Consider the following 22,654-nt stretch of genomic DNA (forward strand, 5'->3'; position numbering starts at 1 on the left):
TTTAAACTAAATGCTTTAATAGAAAAACAAAAATACAAAATCTCTTTCTTGAAAGCAGAAATATTCAATCTTCTCTTTGAATGACAAAATTAAAGTTTGCTTCCCCCTGCAAATCTTTTCATTTTGCATGCTCACACTCCTGAATGAACACTTCATGAAACATATATTTCATTATTCAGTGGAAAACATCAGAAATTGGCAGACCCATACCTTTTCACAATAATTTAGAATGTGCCCCATCTTCTGGGCACATTTATCATTTGCAGACAGTATTTCTGGTGAGGTAAATGGTGCCCTTTTCTGTTAAGAGTCTAAACATGCTTTTAGAAATGCAAACTTTTTTTTTTAAAGTTATGTTCAATAGCTACTTATTTCTCCCAGGTTAATCATCTACTATTTTGTATTATTGTCACAGTGCAGATTTGGAAAAATCCCAAACTTCCCATCTATCAACATCAACAGCTACAAATATTATAGCCAGCATTAGCAAATCAAATCCAAATTGTATCTCTTCACAGAGATAGGCTACAGTCACATTCAAATCGCCTTTTTATAATTAAAGAATTAAAAGCAAGCTGGAAGCCTGCCCCAACATTATTTTAAACATTATTGTAATGTCATTTATTTTGGGGGAACACCCATAGAATGAAATAGGTTTTCTAACCAATATAAGATGACATGAATCCTGGTCCCACAGAAAAATCAGTGGGGAAATAGTCAACTGAGCTGAACAGTTGTTACAGACATACTCTCACCAGCCTCTGCTAGCAGAAAGAAGGATGTGCCCATAATGGAATATATTTAAGTGCATATGCAAAGTGCAAATGCCAAGCTGATGATCTGGTAGTTTAGACCAGGTCTGGGGCTATCCCTTAGAGTGTAATATTCTGGGTTGTTGGCTTCCCCCCATTGCTTCCTGCCCTTGCACTACTATCACACAATGACAATAAAGTTCTCTTGGCCTCCCTTCTCTTGACTTTTTGTAACAATGCAAACTATCTTCAAGTACAGTATTTCCATTATTCTGGACATACCCACCAATGGGAGAGACATTTTTCACAGTCAATTATATATAATCTCAGTTTATAATAGACTCTGGCTTTTAAGACCCCCCCCCCCTTACAAAAAAAAAAGTTAATGTTCTTGATTTTCTTGTGCAATTCCAGTCACTAGAAGGAGGTTACAGGCCATGAATTGTACACTCAGTACATTATTCATCTGTCCAGTATATACACCAACTAGCTCACTGGAGGAGCCATCTATGGGAGCATTGCAGTAAGTGTTCCGAATGTCCCAAACCCGAACCGAGTTGTCCATTGATGCAGAAGCAATCAAGCTACTGTCCGGACTAAAAGTAAGGCTGGTGATATTATCTGTGTGCCCTCTCAATTCCTTGTAAAGAATGCCAGAGGCCAAATCCCACAGCTTTAGCCGCTGGTCTTCACCTGCTGAAGCCAAATACTTACCATTCGGAGAAAATGCAAGTGACAGCACAGGGCCACGGTGACCTGTGAACAAGCGCACAGTATTTCCTTGCTGAGTGCTCCACAGACGTACTGTTTTGTCTGTAGATCCTGTTGCAAAGTAGTTAGAATTGGGATGAAACTTAATGCAGTCCACGTCTGCCAAATGGCCTGGATATATCCGCAGAGGGTACGTCCGATCAAATGACCAGAGTCTGGCTGTGCGGTCATGGGAACCGCTGGCAAAATATAAGCTGCAGGGACTGATGTCTAGGTCCCAGATGGGGTAGGCATGCCCTTGATACAACACAGTGTTTGTAAAACATCCAAGGTCCCAGTATCTGATGGATGTGTCTTCAGAACACGACAGAAGTCCTGAACTGTCGGACAAGAACTTTGTGCTATACACCGGTCCACAGTGCCCTCGGAGTATCTTCATTTCCGTACCCACATTCTCATCATCTTCATCCTAAATGGAGGAGCAAAGAAAGCAATTTAATTTGTTCAAAACATACAGAGATTAAAACCTGAGATTTCTCTAACCATGGTAGCAGGCCAAAGTTTCGTATGGTATGTAATATAGGACTGCCCATATAATGCTTTCTAGTGGCATTTTTAGCTCTTGAAAAGTCAATGGTGGCTGTAGCTGTGGTTTTAGAAGCTATAACAAATTGGTTGGTTAGTGATCCTTTTCTTCTAGCCCCAGATATTAGATATATCGTACAGCATGAATGACCACACTATTTTTTGACGCATCACTTCCCTAGAAGTAACTGATGGCAATAGAAACCAGTATTTTCAGTGTATGTAATCACCCACACCTACACTGCCTTTGTATTATCTTTAAAATAATAAAATAATTTGTTAAGGGAACCAAAGGTGGGCCCTGTCCGTGAAGAGGAAGGGTGCCCATAGGCCCCTTCCCCCGGACTGACAATCGGAGGGCCCAATCGGCAGGCGCTAGACTGACTAATCGGAAGGCGCAAAGCGCCACCTGATCCGCCCCCCTTCCTCCTCGCCTGCGGCCGCCCGCACACCACTATTACTTGCCTAGCCTCCGCAACGCTAGGTCGCCACCTCACTGCAACGCCGCCACCTCGCCTCCGCCCCGTCACCACAATGCTCGACACGGGCCCAGGTCAGTTGCGCTGCGGGGGGGGGGAGGGCACAAGCCGCGCCACGCCCGCATCGGGCCCGGCAACTCCTGGGGCCTGGACAAGCCGCACGGCGCTGCGCTGCCCCGCTCCACGGCCGCACCGGCCCCGCTGATCCTGAAGCCCCGCTAGCGCCCACTGCATTAAGACTGGAGCGGGCTTATTTACTAGTCATATTCATAATTGCCTATAAAGTTTCCCCAGGTGTAGGAAAATACCGTGCTCTTTTAAAAACCATCTGAACTTCCACGGTGTATTTTGAATTCCTAATCAACAACACAACACATACACAAAACCAGACAAACGCAACACAAGTCAATGGAAAACCAAGCCTGTGAGCCGTGGAGAATACAGCACTTAGTGAATGCCTATTTTTAAAGAATAACTTTAGTAGGCCTCACTTCTCAAAGTAGAAGCTGAGATATGAGAAGATCTTTGGGGAAAGCCTCATTCTGACCACTAGTTTAGCTGTTGGAAGTACAGCCAAAAGACAAAGTAATCCTTCTAAACAGACAGAGTAATCCTGTTACCAATCCTTACATTTGATGTCTGAACTGGCCATGGTTCTCTGCAGAAAAATGTCCTGTATTCCAAAGAACTAAGATTTCTGCAGGACTTCTGGATGTCTATTTTTTAACAACGCACAAGATTTTAGAATGTCAGCAGTTGTTACAGCTCATGAGTATTATGAACAGTTCCAGCATTGAAAAGAACAGCCTTCAGTGAATTCTTAAGTGCTTTTTATCCAAAGTTTCTCTGGAACAGTTATGAACAATTCAACGTATCTTCAGACTCTCGTTGGATACCTCTAAGAAACATTACTTTACAAATTTTACATTATACCAACTTGACTAAACTAATGCAATCATTTTACTACCTTCTGGTATGGAAAAAGGTAGAACTGGAAGTTTATGCTTTAATATTCCAAGTTTACCTTTAAACCAATAGGGCACTACCTTAAAGGACATATATGTTGCAGAATAACAAAGGCCAACTTATTGAGTCTGGAGGAACTATACCATCCCTATCTTCTTTTTCTGACCAACTAGGGCAGGACGTACAGAAGTTTGTCATATGATTTTCTTCATAACTAAGATGAAAATATTATCAGTGTTGAAAAAGCATCCAAGACTTTGGCAGCTTTCCTGAAATCAGTTATAAGAGGGCATTACTTATTACAAAGCAGAACAACTGGTGACAATTTATTATTGGAATATGACACTGAAGGAGATAGCATGGACTACTTTGAAACAAGAAAGGAATTATGACACCATTGCAGTTATTTCTAAGGTTAAAGTAAGTACTAGAAGAAGAGCTGGGGGGGTTTTATGTCACACATTTAACTACCTGAAGGAGTCCCAAAGCAGTTTACAAACACCTTTCCCTTCCTTTCCCCACAACAGATACCATGTGAGGTATGTGGGGCTGAGAGAGCTGTGAGAGAATTGCTCTGTGAGAACAGCTCTAAGAGAACTGCAACTGGCCCAAGGTCACCCAGCTGGCTGCATGTGGTGGAGTGGGGAAATCAAACCCAGTTCTCCAGATTAAAGTCCACTGCTCTTATCCACGACAGCAAGAAATAGCATCTCCTTACTTCAAATTGTTGATTTACCTGTTAGAACAAACCTCTCTTCCATAGCTCAATTTCTTTTCTAAGCCTTCACAGTCTCTGGGCTCAAGTTACACTCTGTTCTAAAATGCCAGGTGATTTAAACATCCCACAACAAGAAAGGTGTAAAAGGATATATTTTCTTTATGAAAAAGTCTAACTTTTAATTGAAGATCAGGAATTGCAATTAGCCAAATTACTCCTTGTTGCTGAACAGAAAATGTTCAAGTATATTTAGAATCCTAAATTAAACCTTATTACTAAAAAAGAGAAACCTCTTTATATGAAAAACACAATCATTCAAGAATTCCATTATGTACAGATTCTAACAGCAACAGGAAGCCCAGAGCAATCCAAGACAAACTACCTGCATGTGCCAAGTCCCCTACTGGGAGGAAACATGTTTACTCCTTATCTTTTCCAATATAAATTCAAAGCTGAAAACTTGCCCATACATCAGGTGCTCTGGTTGCTACCCCAAAATGGACCTCTAAAATGTTCATGTGCCTGTACAACACCATGGCATTACAGAGATCCAGAAGAGTTTTCTAGGTAACCATGAAGGAAACCAAGGAAAACCTGTATATTTCATTTCTCCAAACTGGATGGATAGCAAGGGCTGGAAAAGGAATATGGAAAGAAATCTGGTAATAAAGGGTATGGAATATGCTAGGTGTTTCTGGCAAGACATTCAAGCAGGAAAGCTAGAATGAGAATGCACACAATAGCTATCCTCTTTTGCAACTTTCTGAATCATATACTTATGTAGCTTACTTTTGAATAACTATTCACAGGAGCAAGCTGTAAATATTTCAGTTGTCTATGCTTTGTGAAGGAGCAGGGCTTTTGTATAATCTTTTACTCTGATCTGGGAGACTTGTATTCAACCCCCCTGTCCTCCCCCCATTTGCTTCAGAAGCTCGGAGAATGTTTTGTGCCAATCACATCCTCTTATCCCTAGCCTACTTCACCAGAAAATTGTGAGGGGGGACAATGGTAGGTTTGATCTCTGCTGGGGTGAAAAGTGGGGTCTAAATGAACTAAGATAAATAACATTAAAAAAACGCACTGAAGTTTTACTACTCGAACTATCCAAGCATCAATTCTATCCTCCACCTCTCTAGTTCTCTGCCTCATGTCTAGATGTACTACAATAAGCTCCTTTTCATAGGAAAAGATGGGCAGCTGCTAATCAAGATGTGAATACAAGTACATTTTAACTGGGACAGGCAGAGCAAGGACTTGGCACAATTCCACACAATTAAGTCGAAGGGACCTGAATGGTGAACTGAATTATTGCTCAACTCAACCTACTGATTCTTACCATTTCTCTCCAAGTTGGGCAGCTATGACTAGCGGATGGAAGGAAAGAATCAGTGAGATAGCCTTTAGCAAGCTCACTAGAACAGGTGCTCACAACCCATCTAGTAAACCATTCAAATGTGACCATCAAGCCCACCACCCAAACTCCCAGATATACAAAGGTAACCAGATATTCAGACCTCCTCATCCATGATGTCACAGGCCAGGCGGATTCGTGACACATCTACCAGATGAGGCTCAGACTTCAGCTTCTTGGACCGCAAGCTCCATAGCTTCACACATGAATTATCAAAGCCAGCAGCAAGCAGCTTGCTGTCTGGTGAAACCTCTGCTGTGTTCAGCAACTGCTCAGTGTTATAGAACGCGTAGAAGCATATGGTGGTGAGCGAAGGAGGCCCATCTTTGACCCTTTTGATGCTGTCCTGCAGTATGTCCAAGGCTGCCTCATTCTGCAGGATGGAAGCAGGCATATCAGCAGGCTCCAGGCCGTTGCTCTCACTGCGTGAGGAACCCCCGCTGGCATACAGCTGGTAGTCCATCCTCTTGGCTGGCTGCACATCTAAGTGAATGTGCAAGGAGAGGACTTTGCAAAGAGCGCTGTTGTTTTCACTTTGGAGGTAGCGAAGGAGGAAGTTGTAGCTGTCTTCTTGAAGGCGGACGACATACTTGTTGTCCAGAAATGCCCGGAGTTTGAAGTTGGAGAGGACGTCTTGAATAGTTAAGGTGGTCTGTAACTGCTCAATGATATCCTTCTGGCTGGCATTCTGCAAGAACATTCCATGGAAGCGACTATAGAAACTGTCCACTGTGCTCTTTAGGCCATTTTGGACCATATTGATATGGAGGTAGACAAAAAGGGGATACAGGAGAGGCATCACTTCATGGCTATGCTGAGAATCTGATTCTAAAACCAAAGCAAAAATAGGTTATTCCATACTCTCCAGGGATTACAACAAAAGCAAAACAAGCCTCCTTTAAGGATCATCATTGTTAGTGCTTCTAACACACATACACCCCACATGTTGCACCCATGGGTGCACAGCAGTTCTAAAACTAATACAAGAGCTCTTCTACCTGTTGCTGTCCATATTTAACTTTTAATTATAGAGAGAGTTATTTCCAAGATGGGCTTCAGAATTCAATTGACCCAGTTTTGGAGGGAGCCTCTTGTTTTTTCCAACAAATTACATTTGGTGCATTTCAGGACATGCCTTTGGTCTGGGAATATATTCATTTGCCTTCAGAAACAGTTTCTGTTCAGCAGTGCTACTACAAGCTGTGCGTCAAGAGTTTTATCTCAGGTTTCTGCTTGCTTGCTTTCTGCCACATCCTGGCCAAAATGTGGACTAATTTGCATATCTGCCCTACTCCATTCCAGCACCTTCATGGGGCCATTGCCTTCCCGATGCAGTGGGCAGCATATGAGTGTGCTGGAATGGGCCAGCATTACAGATTTTCTTGTCAGGGAAAAAAATCAGCAGGTAGTGTTTCTACATTATCTACTAACAAATTTGATGCCATCTGAATATTTTCTTTCCTTCCTGGGAAACGATGGAAACCATCTCTTCCTAAGCAGGGCTTCTTCTTCAGCCTTGCAAAGCTTACTACTTGCCACAGCTGCTTGTCTGCTCCCCTCTTTTCCCCATCCCACCACAGGGTGAACTCCTGGCTGGAAGGATTGTTTGGGACTCAGACAGTACCTTTTGACACAGAGAGCTGGGAAAATTCTTTCCAACTTGGGGAAAAGCGCTGTAGCAGAATCACAGTACATAGGCATTAATTACCAGGATAAGAGGGAGGCTGCTCTCTTCCCTTGGTCGAACGGACACATACTATAAATGTTATGAGTGGAGAAACTACAGGCGGAATGGGGTGCCTCTGCCTGGCTCAGAATCCAACCTCTTCTCCCACTAACCCCTTTATCTTGTGAGGTAATTCCAATTTGTGTTTATGCTTAAGTTCTACTTTCTTGCTTTCACAATGGAGAGTAAAGCCTCCCCAGAGAGAACACTGAGAATTAATAAAAGTACAGGGTATGTAGCTTCAAGAACAAATGCCACAGGTGATGTAGGAACTGACAATCGAGGAAAACTCCCAAGAGGATAGCGGAAGTGGTAGTCCTTTCTCCAGTGGTGAAATCTGACGTATATAGGTTTATCAAGCCCTGAGATGGATACATCCACTCAAGATGCCACCCACCTGTAAGAAAACTGCGCAATCGCCCAAACTGTACTTCATATTGTTGTGGCTCTGCTAGGCAGGGTGCTGCAGAGACAATGTTGGCACAACCCGATTCCGATTGAACTGAGGGAACAAAGGTTAAGACAACATAGTAAGCCCCAGGTCAATGCAAAACAAGAACATTCCAAACATTTTGACAAAGCAGTAGCAGCCCCCAAATAAGCCCAAATAATTGCATGAAAAACTTGACCAAAAGTAATCTAGCACATGAGCTGCCCACAAATCAAGGTGCAAATGCAAGATTTTCAATGTCATTAAACTGTATCACCTGTCCTTTAGACACTAAGTGGCCATTTGTTCACAACTCTACAAGCAGCATTGTTGTACCTGTTGGGATTTTTTCAAATGCTGATCCCCTTTTTTAAACCTCTGTATTTGAATTTGCATACTAGAATCTGATTAGTGAATATGCTGCCCAGCTGAGAAGCTATTTACAAAATGCAACACAAGATCGCACATACTATCATCAACTGAATATGCATCATGGAGTGAGGACTTTTTAATCTGAAACATCCATCACAAACCAAGTGCCACTAGCAGAGACTTTGGTTCACCAGATACCATCTCAAACATGATGGGATGGTTCCCCAAAGAACAATGGTATTCATGGACCTCTAGCACCTCCCCTTTCCCCTGGAAGTCTATGAAAAGCTGATGTTCAAAGTCATGGGAACACCACGAACAAAATGCCATGAGTCACAGAGGGCTCACACAAAGGAAGAGGAAATAGACAATATCACCCCAATCTTTCTCTCTTGTGTCAACAGAAACTCTATCAGCAAAAATGTGGGGAGGTAACTACATCCTGTTCTCCCACAGAGTCCCTTGTGCTCAATGTGATTGTCCACAGGATTCTGGACACCAGCTTTTCTGAGGCCCCAGGACATGACTGGGGAAGGAAAGAAACATCTATGATGGTGACTTGCTTGCAGCTTAGTAAGAACCGACTGAATATGTTTTGGTTAAGATCATTCTTCTGGCAGTGGGGAGTCACTGCTTGTGGGACAATCAAAGAGGCAGTAGTTGACCCAGGCAGTAAGATCAAGCACAGAATATTTTGCTACAGTTGTAAATACCCCCCTCCAACTTTTCTAGATTACAGTCTGTGCAGAGGATTACTCAGTAAAGCAATTATCACAGTCCAGCATCAGCTTGTTCTCTACAAACATCAGCTGATTCATAGTCAATTAAGTTCTAACAGATTTTATTTTGTCTAGAGTAGACAGCACTCTAGGGATTTCACAACAAGGGATTCAGGAAAGCTACTCAATGATCAGCAGCAATCGAAAAGATCTGAGACACATTGGGGGTATACAGATTAGTCTGTTACAAACAACTTTCCATATGTACTGAATGTAACTCATTGAATCCAGTTAGGTTTTTCCTTCATTTGTTGGCAGGGCGGGGGGCCATGCGTTCTCAATTTATCCCAGACACAAACATAAAGGAGATCAAAGACAGAGAAGAATAATTCTCCTATCTGAAGGTAAATATTCACAAATTACTTTCAAACCGAGGTTAAAAACTATCCTTGTACATATGAACAAAACTGTCCAAAGACTTTATTTTAAATAAGTTTCTGCCCCTAAATCTTTCACATGAGATTTTTGGTCTTTTGGCTCATTCTTCTATCAGTACATCTGATCCATCATTCCCATATTCACACCAACACTGCATCCCCTCTTCTGTATTCATTACCACTGGTTCTCAAGGTCTCCAGACACACAGAAGAAGAAGAGTTGGTTCTTTTTTCCTACTCGAAGGAGTCTCAAAGTGGCTTACAGTCGCCTTCCCTTTCCTCTCCCCACAACAGACACCCTGTGGGGTGGGTGAGGCTGAGAGAGCCCTGATATCACTGCTCGGTCAGAACAGTTTTATCAGAACCATGGCGAGACCAAGGCCACTCAGCTGGGGGAGTGCAGAATCAAACCTGGCTTGCCAGGACAACTTGCCTGCACTCTTAAACACTACACTAAACTGGCTCTCAGAAGCTCTGCTAGGCAATAGCCACCTCCACTTTCAAAAACACTTGGTGAATGCTAGGAAAGGTGTTGGAGTAAACTACACTGGGGGCCTGTGTAATAAACAGAATTAAACACCTGTTAGTAGTTGGAACTATTAAATAAGAAGGTACTTGCACTCTGCTAACTGCCAGTCCCACTCACGCTAAAGCCTATTAGACACCTCCAAACTGGGGCATCACTGCTTACAGGTTTACTTATAACTTCTTAAAAAATACCACCACTCAACTTGTGTGCTCTCCCTGTCTTTGCCTCTTTGCTCTTCCCCTCATGCTTGGAGCTGCAACTGAAGACTTCTGTTCACTGCTGTGTAGAGGTTAGTGATCAAATCCCTCCTTCCTGTGATAGCTCACTGTGTGACCTTGGGCCAGTCACTTTCTTTCAGCTTCAGCTACCTCCCAATTGTGGCTGTGCAGATATAAAATGGGGGAGAGGAGAACCATGGACACATCCTCAGCTCCTTGAAGGAAGGGCAGGATTTGTCCATGTACCAAATGTTTATTTTGGTTGTCTTCCAAGGAGCTCAGTACTCCATATAGAGTTCTCCCTACCTCCACTTTACCCTCACACAGGAAATCATTCAGTTTCCATACATTTCTCCTGTATTAGTTAGATTTCCTAGGCCTTTTAACCAGAAAGAAATAGCAGGTGATAGCAGCTAACGGAACTGGCAAGAGCATTTGATTTGATGATCAGGCTGCATTTCTGCATCAAATAACCAAGTTGTTCATGACAAGCACAAGCCTGGTTTATTGTATGGCTTATGTGCTCCTTTCCTCCAACTTCTGTGTGCAGTTCCTCACTGAAGGCTTTGTGGGTTCCAGGATCTTTGATCTAACTCCAATTTGTTCTGACATCTGAATGTGATTGCCTAAAAGCAAAAAATCAAGTTTGTTTCTTTCCCTGAAACCAGGATTCTAAACCAGGATGAAATCACTGCAAAATTATAAGCAGTGCGAAACAATATCCCATCTTACTGAAAGGCCCACCTTCAAACACCACCAGAAATTGGCATTAGATTGGCAATTTCCTAAGCTGGAGTTTCCAATTGCATCTTGATGTATGTGGGGAGAAGAAAGAGGCAGAGAGTTAGCATGGATAAGCCCAACAATAAACCAAGGAAAAAATTCTGGTTCATAGCAAGTTTGTCTACAGCCCAAGTGTATGAACGCTAACAACTGGGAGAGAGAGAGTGGTATTTGTTGTAAATTTTATGTAACAGAGAAACTAAGCTGACTCCACTGTTTACCTCAAATAGTTCGTTGATATGACCTACAGAAAGAGGTCTGAATCATTTAGTCCCATGTCATCAAAAACACAGTTTTCCTTAGGATTCCGGGTTTTAATAGTTTAGCCACACAGCTCTCAACTGAGTCGTTTCAGAACACTAGACAAAATGTCTGCCTCATGTTTCATAGTTTTGTGCAGTCTTGTCTCAAGAATTGGAGTTACTAAAGTCTGATCTTTCTGCTTAAGACACTACCATATGGTAGAAATCTTTACTCTCACCCTGGGTATTTACAACTTTTCAGCCTTTGGACACAGCTGTGTTGCACCTGGGTGCCACAGAACCACATGATTATTTGTATGGTAGTCTCTTTCTAATTAGCGCTCAGCAGTTCCACTCTACTCAAGAACAAGCTTCATAGGAACTTGCCTTCCTCTGTTCCTATGAATTCATAAAGACATCTTGTTGGTTACCTGTTAGATTAGCTGCCATTTCTTCTGCAGTTTGGCAGAGGCGCAGTCCTTGTTTCGGAGGGCCTTCTGAGTCTATATACTGCCGGCGCTTGAGGTAGCAGGAAACTGCCATCTGAATCTGTTCTGAGCGTACACGTTTCATGACCTCCAAAAGAAAAGGAAGCAGGTTTGGGTCACCAAGAGTGCAATAATATGAAGTTGTTAGGATCGTAATTTCCTGACGCACAGCTACCTCTTTAGAAAACTGTGGGGAAAATTGATTAAGCATTCCCATTGTTCAATGCAAATGTTTCTGGAATACAAGATGCACCCCTTAAAATACCCAATGAAATATACCTTCAAAACACCAAACCTGTATTAGCCCAGCTGAGAGCAGAGGAGCAGCCTTATAATACTGAAGTGCTTTTAGGACACTTGTGTAAAATCGTGACCTAATGCTGGTGACAATTTTGGATTGGCTTTAGATTTCCTACTATATACAGAGACTCAGATATGTAATGTTCTTAAGGCATTATTTTAACAATAAGCAAGTACAGTAATATTATGTCAGAGTTCTCTGCAGTTGACCACTGGCATATTGTTGGTCTGAAACAGATGCTATTATTCTGCACTATTTACCCTACTTCTTCAGTCTTCCAATCTGTCCTGAAAAATGAAGAGTCAGCGAAAGAGAACAATTAAACAAAACGGAAACTGGCCGCATCATTTAGGTTTCATAATAAGTCAGAATGCAACAACTTGTCAAGCAGTTTCTATTTCTAGATAAGGTCGAAAATACATTTCACTTTCAAGTTCACCTTTAGTCTTTACAGATGTTATGGCTTTGTCCATATTTATAAACTTAAAGAAAAATTCTCACTTTTGCATAATGATAGACTACAAAGGCATATCATAGAATCTGAGTGTCAAACCTACAGAGATTGCCAGAAAAGTTAATGAAACAGTGTAAAACAGAAAAACATTCTGGATATAAGAACTGTTAAAGAGCTTATTCGTTAGTTATATATATTATATGTCACTTTTCTGCCAGCAACTGCAAGAAAACATTCATACGTAATTGTCATCTAGACATTGACCAGACCCAAGCCTGTTTAGCTTCTACAAGACTGCTGCTACATTATATACATTTGAGACCACACTCTGGTTCTTCTATAAAAAAAGAATAAATGGAAAAGTTAGGAGTTGTGTTTATTGAGAATTAGGCCCATTGGAGAAACTATTTTCAACACGCAAGTTATTTCTGAACATAACTGAAGACCGAATGAAACAGCCCCCAATTATTCTAATGTTGACTCTGACAAACTCAAAAGCAATGCAGCTAAGATTTGCCTAGATCTAACATTCACTTGGATCCAAAATGCAAGAATAGGTCAAGTTTTACCTTCAACACTCCACCAAGCAGCCAACTCATAATAGCTAGACAAAGGATGTCATATTCTTCATATCTGAGACTAAATGTGCAAAAATTAATAAAGTCTGGTACCTACAAACTGAATGGAAGATCTGGAAGCTCTATGAGTAACATTATTTTATTTATTTAATTAATTACCTTTATACACCACCCTCCCCTGAAGCTCAGGCAGGGTGGTTCACGTGAAACGAAAAGGACCTATAGAGTTTTTAAATATCAAATAGAAGTAACACCAATGACAATGATAATAATTATAACGAGAGAATAACAATTTAACAGAATATCAAACATGGTTGTTCAAATCAGGTGCATGGATTCCTTGGAGGGAGGTCAGATATCATCAAATATCACTAGCAATTTGGCAACAGAATAATTTATCTTCCGTTAGGGAAGCCATCTCCAATTACTACCAGGAAAGATAATCAGATCTTCTCTCTCACAGAGAAATATCAGTATTTATTCACTTTATGTATTCATTTGATTTGATTGATTTATATACCACCCCTTCAAGGGTGTGCATGATACTAATGTACTTACTACAAATGGCACAGTAATCTTTTGAGTGCCACAGTAGATGCAACAGCTACTATTAACTGCCAAATCACATGGTGAATGGAATGTAAGAATCTCAGGACAGACATACAAATTTTGGGGGGAAGTCTCTAAATACTGAGTACATCGATGGCACATCCCCGGTAGCAATTCCTGTCCCACTCCACACCACCCTCGCCAACAAAGCGGTTCCAAAGATCGAAGCCCCTTCTTGCTCTAAACTTTGCAACCAGTGCAGAGCTGTAGAAAAATGTTTCGACACACACCCCATGCACTTGCACAGCAGCAACGTGGGAAAAGAGAAAAACGGGAAGCTCGGGAAAAAGGATCCAGGAAGCACGGAGGGCAGATGGGGCCACAGCAGCTCCACTCTGCCTGCCGGTACCTCGACAGCTGCGGGAAGAAGACGACGACGGCTGCCCGCCTCCAGCCAGGGAGGGCCCTTCCGCGCGCCACGCTTGGCTCATCCCGCCGCCCTCCCGCCCGCCCGGGAAGAGCAGCTACGGCTGCGGCATGCGCAAGGGGAGGGGAGGGGAAGGAGAGGAGCACTCACTGGAGCATCGCAGGCGGGGGGAGCAGGGCGAGAGGCTGGCTGGGGGTGTCGCCTGCGGCAGGCACGAGACAGGATTCCTGGGCTCGCTCGCCCCGTCAATCACTGCGCCCAGTGGCGCGAGACGCCGCTGTGGCTATCGTGGAGCCCGGCGCGCGCAGCCTCTCCTCGTTGGTCGCGCTCCTTGCGAAGACGGCAGGCTTGAGCGTCCCGGGCGGCTACTGCCGGTGGGGCGGCCGCGCTTCCTGCCGCTGCGGCTGTTAGCAGCCGCTCCATGACTGACGGGCTGACACAGAGAAGGAGGCGAGCGAGCACGGCTGGAGGAACGAGGGAGGGAAAGGAGGCGAGCGCGCAGTCGCAGGTCCCCGACCAATGGGAAAGCTCTCCACTCGGCTCTCGACCAGCAATGCCTGCCAATCGGCGCTCTCCCGCGCCCAACTCGTTGGTGCGGCGAAAGGTGACGGAGAGGAGAGAGCTCGGCTGGGCCGGAAGCAGGCGCACGTGCTGCAGGGACCGGGCGAGGGGGCGGCGCCAGAGGCCGGGAGCTGCGAGCGGGACTGAGGCACCTTTGCCGTGAGTGAGCGACCAGTCAGACTGGTGGGGAAGCGCCCCGTGACACCTCAGGCTCCCTTCTGACCTCGAGGAGGCAAAGAAGCAGGCGCTCTAGGGGAGGACTGTCCCTCACGCCTATGTGAAGTGGGTAGGGCAAGACAGCTCGCTTTTCCTCCTGCCCCTGCATAGTAGCATTGAAGTTGGGGGAGGGGCTGCCGCAGAACTAGCGTTATATGGTTTCCTGGGAACAGAAGAAATGGGCGAGGGAGCCTGTCTGGTTTCCTAAAAACACTATGCCTGTGATTTCTGCTACTGGTTAAACTGGCTCTCAGACTTCAGCAGATATTGTTTATTAACCGGATTCCACAGGAACTCCCCCTCCCCCCTTTTTTTGTTTCAGGTTACTGAGAGTGGCTGATTTTAAAGGGCAACAACACAAAAGGCCCTAATCAATCTAACAGTGCCTCTTGGTTAGAAGTGCCTCTTGAATATACAAAACTGCCTTGAAGAGATATTCTATGACAAGAAACAGTGTGGCTTTTAGTACAAATAATGCAGTAACTGAATCTTTTCAAAAATATGTGTTTAGGCAATATCTCCATGGCTGCAATTTACTCTGGCATTCACCTGAAGCTGAAAAGCTCAAAGACACCTTGGGAGGACAAACTCAAGCTTGCTCAGTTTGCATGGATTTCTCACCAGTGTTTCCTTCCAAATAAAGAACAAGTAATGGATTTCCACAATTTGGGGGGCGGGGAATGTTTTTCTAAAATGTTATGATATAATGCATGAGTCCTTTATGTTTTATTTTAAAGAATTTCTTCAGATTGTCAGCATGTTTAAATACTAATATAGGGACAGATGGGCTTGATGCTTTTTTGTAAGTTAGTAGATTCCAAGGGATTATTTACAAGGCTGGTGATTTCATTATGTACCTCTCATCTTGAGCCTGCTGCTATTACAGTATCTATTTCCGTATTCTGCTTTTCTATTGATGATCAGAAGATCATTGTGTGTAAATGGGAAATGGTGATATGCTTGCTGAATGCACTTCTTTATTCTTGGCCTCTGCACTCCAAGTCCCATCAGCATAGAGTTTCATTTCTTTCTTTCTGTTGCCTGGGTATCAAATCAGAAAACAGTATTATTAGTTTGATTTTTAGTTTGATTTACCCTAACTAATGGTACTGGTCTGGTCTGCAGTCAGATTAACTCTCATCTAATTAAAGCATATTTTCACACACCCTCCCCGGCTCCCTAACTCTACATGTTTAAAAAGTCATATTTTTTTGCTTTTTGGAACATAGGTCTTACTGGATTGGGTGAGTCATACACTGGTTTCTTGTTACAACAAGAAACTTGAATTGTCAGATGAAATCATTGAGAAGCTTTGGACATACCTGGACAACATTCTTCGTAGCAAAAAATTACAGAGCCTTCTTAAGGATGGAAAAACAATCACCCTACGTTTTTCAATTGCACAGGTAATTTAATGCTTACATGTTTATAGGATTGTATGAGTCATTGATTATCACACAGAATGCCTCTTGTCTTCCCAGTGTCATTTCCTTTGTTCGTTTCTCTCCTGATTTCAATCTCTGTTAGTGCTGATGTCATTGTCTGCCATGTTCCATTTTGATATTTGAGATGTCCACACAACCAAGTTTATACATAGCAGTTTTGCGTGCAGTATGTATGTATGCATAAATAATTAGATATGTAAAATATTAGCATGGTGAAAAGGGCAGATACATAGGAGAGATAGCTGTCTGGGGATGGCAGGTAATGGGGTTTGATTGGTATTATAGAGAACACAAAGTGGAGGCCCGCATGGATTTGTGGAAAGGTGGAAATACCATCCCTGCTTTTTTGACTATTTTAATTTATTTTTCAATTTATTAGTCACTATTGTTAGCCAAAGCTCCTGGCTGTAGCTTCCTGCCCCCCTTTCATTTCCCTAACACCTTTGCCTGCTCTCACTTGTCAGCATGGTGTGGTTAAGAGCAGTGGCCTCTAATCTGGATAACTGGGTTTGATTCCCTACTCCTCCACAGGCAGCCTGCTGGGTGATCTTGGGCCAGTCACAGTTCTGTTAGAGTTCTCTCCTCCTCGACCCCAGAGAAAGGAGGTCAGCCACTGCAGTGTTGTCTCCTGTATCAATTAGGCAGTGAGCTGGCAGCTTGTGGTCTACAACACTGAACGCTGCCGTGAGATCTTGCACCCCAAGCAGCACCAATTCACCTGGATCCAGCTGCCTCCAAAGGCCATCCAACAGAGTGACTATCAGGGTCTCACCCTCTGCCACTTTGTGTGGGGGCCAGATGCAGAGGAGAGAGAACGTTTTGAGAGGACGGCTTGGACTCAGAATGGGGATTGCCACTGACTATAAGTCCTTGGCTTTTCTCCTGGGCAGTGATAGTTAAACTTGCTGTCACTCGGCCCTGCTTCCCCATTCCCTATGGCCTGCCCCTGAACACCTCTGGAGGTTCGCTGGCCATTTCTCCCCTCTCAGTTGTCAGGTGTCTCCAGATGTGGCAGCATGGGGGGCTGGAGCTGACATTGCAGGCTCTACAAACTCTGGTGACTGAGGTTGAGGCTTGTTGTGGGGTGTCACTGCCTGCTGGGCAAGGGGTCTCAGGAGAGTTGGGGCAGCCCATCTCTGACAGTGACCAACACAGTTTCCACCCCTTGGCCAGACTGGAATGGGTGCAGGATAGAAGCTTCTTCCAAGTATGCCAGGAACTGGTCTGCAGCAGCCGGCCCAACCACCTTCCCCAGAAACACCACGTGTGGAATGTGACAGTAGCTGGCTGCCCATTTTTCTCCCTGATGGGAACCCAAAGTGGCTTTTCACAAAATTCTCTGTTCTTCCACTCTGCCCTCACAACCACAATCTTGTGAGGTAGGTTTGGCTGAGAGATTGTGACAGGCCTAGGATCACTCAGCAAGCTTCCATGGCAAAGCAAGGATTTGAACCCAGTTGTCCCAGGTCCCTGTCCAGCACCGTAACCACTATGCCGTACCAGCTTTCTTCATTTACAGACACTGCTTTACTTTGTGTTTTTTCCCCCCATCAGTATTTTTTAACATTTCAGAGTAAACCCGGAGTTTTTCAGAAGCCTAATCTGGCTGGACACGTTTGAGAGAGATTTTTTTAAACTGCATGGGGGCCAACCACGGCTATTAGAATTGAACTTTATTTTTATTTCTTCCCCCCAAAAGTATATGGCATGTGTAAGAACCAAATTATTTAAATGTTTCAATTTAGATGCCAGCCGTTTTTCATCTCCACATTATGGGAGTAAACAATTACTCATAGACTGATCCCATGCATGTTTACTTAGAAATAAATCTTGGGGCTGATCTTCGAAGTATGTTTGGGATTACAGCCTTTGAATAAGTACCTACCTGGTTATGTGACCCTTACCACCAAGGAAATTAAGCTGACGTGCAGGATAGTTGGTACTGTCTATTCTGAAAATGCCTTTTTATGATTTTAGGGCATAAATTATAATATTTAAGCGTCTGGAGTATAGAATGTCTGGAGTACAGAATGTGAGCTCACAGTGACACAATTTGCTGTCAGAAAAAGGGGAAACGCTATCAGAAAAAAGGGAAAATCTTTAATTCTCTGCAAACATTATACAGTTTTATTTGTACTTGGTATATGTGCCAGGTTCAGTTCATCAGAAAGGCTGAGTTTCCTCACAACCATCTCAAGGGTATTCCAGATTCTCTGCAGGGTAGCTGTTGGGTCTCCACTCATGAGCAGCTGAGCAACTGTGGATGTGTTCAATAGCCATATTTAATAGCCGAACAATACAGGGTGTGTGGGTGAGAACTTGATATTAGATTAACATAAATAAATGTTAATTTATTCATGCATAAGTAATGTCATACAGCTTGCAAGAAACACTGACCTTTTGAGCATAGAATGTTCACCACTAATCATTCTGTTCTTCTTATTTATTTTTCAGGTCATAAATGAAAGGCTTTCCTTTTCTTATGATCAAAAAGCCCTGACGAGTGTCAGCACAGTACTAAATTGTTGCAGGTCTATCCTTTCCATTCCTCCCCTTGCCATAGTTTATACTGCAAAATTCGACCTTGTGGTGGATCTTCTAAGTAAACTGTCCTGGTTAGCATGTGGGCAGCTATCATCAGAAGATGCTGTGTCCTCCCAGTTGTTTGAAGTCCTCCAGTTGACCCTTGGGCATTACCTTCGGATTCAGAGGCAGCAAGCCAATGCCAACCGTGTGTTTGGACAAGTGACCAAAGTTTTGCTTCAGCCATGCCTGCTCTTGAGATATTTGCTGACAGCCAGGGTGTGGACACAGGGTGAGGATGGCCATGGACGTCAACACCTGAACAGGGAGATCCGGAATGGCATAGAGGCTTTGCTGAAGGCTGGCATTTTCCAACCAGTGCTCTTGCCGTCTTATAGAGAAGAGCTGCTGCCAGAGAAGGAATCCTGCAATGTAAAGAAAGGGGCTCTGAAAACTCGCCTCCTGCCAGCTGGTACTATCCAGATGGTGATGGGGGACACTAGCTTTTGTCAGCCAGATGTTCATGAGAAGGCAGTAGCAAGTTCAGTGCCTCTTCTCTTTAAACTCTTTCTGGAGTCTTACAGTAAGTCTGAAGACCACTTGGCTTGTTTTCACATGCTCACCAAACTTTTTGGCTGCCTAAAAGTTGCTCATCTTCAGGGGGACCTTTGGACTGACCAGCTTTCTCCATCTGAGCTCCTTGCAGTGGAGCAGCTTCTGAACTTGGTGCTGAGCAGCAGCATCTATAACGTTGCTGTGGACAGAATTCGCCACAAGGAGGTCCAGTTTCACTTCTACCGTCAGGTGGCACAGACACTGGTCAACCACCCACAAGCCCACATCCCTGCTTGGTTTAGGTGTTTCAGGGCCTTGATCTCACTCAATCATTTGATTGTGGAGCCTGATTTAGATGACCTGGTGGCTTCAGCTTGGATTGATGCTGAGGTTTCCGAGCCACGTACAAAAAAGGCTCAGGAGGCTCTTGTTAATGCTCTCTTTCAGACTTATGCCAAGTTGCGTCAGTTCCACAAACTCTTTGAAGAGGTCTTGTCTGTCATCTGCCGTCCTGCTGCAGAACATTTAAGGCTCCCTGTTTTGCCTGCTGGCATCAAGGCCAAGCTCTGTGAGTGCCTTCTAGAACTGCCGCCCAATCAGATATTGGACATTCTGTACCTCATGCTGGAGAAATGTCAGACTTCCATTATTCCTGATGTCAGAGGCAATTCCGACATGGCTTTGAAGCTGAAGTCCATGAGCTCATTGCTTCATGCTGTTCTGTTCAACATGAAGAGTTTAGACGATTCCACCCCATTGCCTGTTGTTCGTCGGACTCAGATGCTGCTGGAGACCATGCTGAGGGGGATAATCCAAGCTTTGTTAGATCTGCTGAAGGACTGTCACGCGGAAGATACAGAGCTAGAGCTTTGGCTTGAGAAGACCGAGGACTCTGTTCTCCTGCTTGCGTGCACCTGGATAGCAGCAGATACTCTGTTTGGTTTAAACTGCAGCAAGTATGTCTCCCCATTAGGCAAAACAGCCCTGAGTGTTGCTGATTCGCCTGTAAATATTTCAGACTTCTCAGCTGTTCTCCCTGGTTTTGATGCACAGTATTGGGAAAAGATAACTAAGCGTCTAAGTTGTCCTTGTTCAAGCAGTCGGTATTGTATAGACTGGCTGATGCTTCAGAAGATGAAGAGGCTGTCAATGTCCTCCAGCTGCTGCACAGGGGCACTGCTTCAGGCTATGCGGGAGGCAGCAGCTTTTATCCTTCATTCTGGGGAGTCTTGCATGACTGAAGTCGAGCCTGAACCGTGGGATGGCGATGCAGGTGCCATAAATACCTCCACTTACCCAACTGCTCACTGGCACCTTGTCATCTCAAACCTTCCGGTTCTGATTCCCTTCTTGTCTGTGAATGATGCACTCTCTGTTACAGACGTGCTTCTGAAGACACTGCTGGGGAACCAAGTGCAGGCAGCTTCCTCTGACGGCGATGACTCTTTAATCTCTGTTGGAAAGGTGTCTAAAGATTTCCTGCACAGGCCACTTCTTCCGGAGACGAGGTTGCTGCACACCTCTTTCATAAGCCACATTGTTCAGCATTGTGCTAATGTGCTGTACCCTACAGTTCTGGATGCTGCCAGTCAGCCTCTTCGGCAGCTCTCTGCAGAAGGCATTCCATGGTATGAAGCTGGTTTTTCCTCCACCGTTGCCAGAGAGAGGCTGAAAGACGAACCATCTGTATGCTGGACAGTAATGGAGGAAGTGGCACAGAATATGCTGTCATTGGTGAAAGTGAGATCTTTTGTTACTTTAGAAGAAGAGCAAATCCGAAAGCTTTTGGATTTGCTTGAGATTGTTTCCAAATTGCATCTGGACAGCCTCTTTCCCACAGACCATGCTCGTCTGTTCCTTTCACTCTTCTCTTTGATTGTCAATACCAAGGCTGACCTTGTCTGTAGTGAGGCCTGGCCTTTGCAACTCCTGGCAACCTGCTTCCACCTGCTGGCACGTCTGCAGACTGGCAGAAATGTCAGTGCCTCCTTTAAGGTCTTTCATGCCAGCGATGCTCTTGAAGCTGTCCTCACCTCTATGCTTGTGGTCTGCCAGACTTCTGCTAGTGCTTTGACAGCTGCTCCTTGGGAGGAATTCCTTCGTGGGATCCAAATCTTTTTGGAACACTATCTTCAGATAGTTCTTGAAAGGCGGCTGAGTGTGAAACTGAACATGGAAAAGTTCACATCTTTCTTAGCTACTTGTCAGCCACATGCAGTCAGCAGTCAACTCACCGAACACTGGAGCCCAGCTGCGGATCAGCTTCTGTTGGTGGCACTAAGTGCCCAGTGTCATGTTCTGACTTTGCATGTCCAAAAGCAGAGCAGAAACTGGAAGGCTTCAGAAACATTGCTCATTCTTCTCCAGCAGGCCATGCTTCAGACAGGAGCGACCATCCAGGCTTTCCTTCGAAACAGTCCCAAAGGCCAGCCGTTGCCTTTAGCCTTTATCCCGTGTGTCACAACCCTTCTGAAAGCAGACTCCTCTTGTACCCAGCCAGTGTGGCTTTTGACTGGGGAGGATGAGCAAAGGAGGCTTCAAGAATCAAACAGACACCAGCAGCTTTCTCACAGGGATTTATACCAAAGATTTTATACTCAGATATTAAGAGAACTGGACTTAGCAAGTGGCAGCATGCAGTTCCTTAGCTCTGCACTGCATTTCTTAGCTGCCTTCTGTTCCATGTCTGAGTTTTTTCCTGCACAAGAAACTTCTGTTGCAGTATTCCATTCTGTAAAGAAACTGCTTTCTGGTAAGTTGTCATTCTCCTTCCCTTCCCTGTGTTCAATATTGAGGCACAATGGCAGGTTAAAACTGTTTAAGTCGTCTGTCTAGGAATTGTAGAAAGGATGACAAATGTGTCTCTGCTTCTAAAACGGGTAATGTTGGCACAAAGGTTATTACAAAGATACTGTTGTGTGTGGACAAGATTGACTTTTCTTAGCAGCATGTATTCTGTAGAAGGTTTCTTGGCACTCATCCCAGTATCCAGGCTCCCTTTTTAAAAATCTCATAATGGGCTGCATTCTGTGTCCACTAAGGTGGAGTCTGGGAGTTGCCCAGAAAAACATAAAATTCATAGACTTGCAAAATCTTTTTTTTAAATGTTAAAAAGGGCAAGTTTCTCTCCTTCATTGTTGTCAGCAGAATTGGAAACATGTTTGGTTTCTGCTTAATAGTTAATAACTAGAGGAAATATGGGTCAGTCTTCATCAGGAAGGTGGTGGTACTTCTTCACAGCTTGTCTTCTAGTGCCCACCATGGTAAGTGCCTCCATGTACGTTTTTCTCCTCACTAATGAGGCCCAGACTGTCTCCTTTGTTTTAACATAACTGGAACAACACTTAGCAGATTTAATTCAAAGACATTAAAACCATCTCAAAAATTATTTATTTAATTATATTTATATACCGCCCTCCCCTCTGGCTCAGGGTGGTTTACATGGAATGTGGGAAACAAGGAACAATACAGTATAA

General features: G+C 43.9%; 2 protein-coding genes across 5 annotated transcripts in view; one reads left to right on the plus strand and one right to left on the minus strand.

The window, feature by feature from the left end:
- Window positions 1–14,340, minus strand: TAF5L (TATA-box binding protein associated factor 5 like). The gene is made up of 5 exons (XM_077346456.1): window positions 14,029–14,340; window positions 11,513–11,657; window positions 7,749–7,853; window positions 5,729–6,453; window positions 1–1,932 (listed from the first exon to the last, which is right to left on the minus strand). Exons 2-5 carry the CDS (start codon window positions 11,652–11,654, stop codon window positions 1,135–1,137), a joined length of 1,770 nt encoding a protein of 589 aa, XP_077202571.1. The 5' UTR covers window positions 11,655–11,657; window positions 14,029–14,340; the 3' UTR covers window positions 1–1,134.
- A 100-nt stretch (window positions 14,341–14,440) lies between these two features.
- URB2 (URB2 ribosome biogenesis homolog) overlaps window positions 14,441–22,654 on the plus strand; it is a 29,435-nt gene continuing 21,221 nt past the window's right edge. For 2 of the 4 annotated variants that reach the window (XM_077346436.1, XM_077346448.1), the window contains exons 1-4: window positions 14,441–14,598; window positions 15,167–15,303; window positions 15,885–16,061; window positions 18,555–21,930. In XM_077346436.1, coding sequence (XP_077202551.1) covers window positions 15,178–15,303; window positions 15,885–16,061; window positions 18,555–21,930 — 3,679 coding nt within the window. In that variant the 5' untranslated portion in view covers window positions 14,441–14,598; window positions 15,167–15,177. Of the gene's footprint in view, window positions 14,726–15,166; window positions 15,304–15,884; window positions 16,062–18,554; window positions 21,931–22,654 lie in introns of all 4 variants that reach the window. The other 2 variants (XM_077346437.1, XM_077346443.1) reach the window with 2 other exon arrangements.

The sequence above is a fragment of the Paroedura picta genome, chromosome 1, assembly GCF_049243985.1.
Source record: "Paroedura picta isolate Pp20150507F chromosome 1, Ppicta_v3.0, whole genome shotgun sequence".
In the NCBI taxonomy this organism is placed as follows: domain Eukaryota; kingdom Metazoa; phylum Chordata; class Lepidosauria; order Squamata; family Gekkonidae; genus Paroedura; species Paroedura picta.

Coding starts and splice junctions, on each gene's coding strand:
- TAF5L (XM_077346456.1), bottom strand. CDS start 11,654: ATGAAACGTGTACGCTCAGAACAGATTCAGATGGCAGTTTCCTGCTAC. Junction 7,854..11,512: donor AATGGCAGCTAATCTAACAG/GTAACCAACAAG, acceptor TTGTTCCCTCAG/TTCAATCGGAATCGGGTTGT. Junction 1,933..5,728: donor GTGACATCATGGATGAGGAG/GTCTGAATATCT, acceptor TCCTCCATTTAG/GATGAAGATGATGAGAATGT.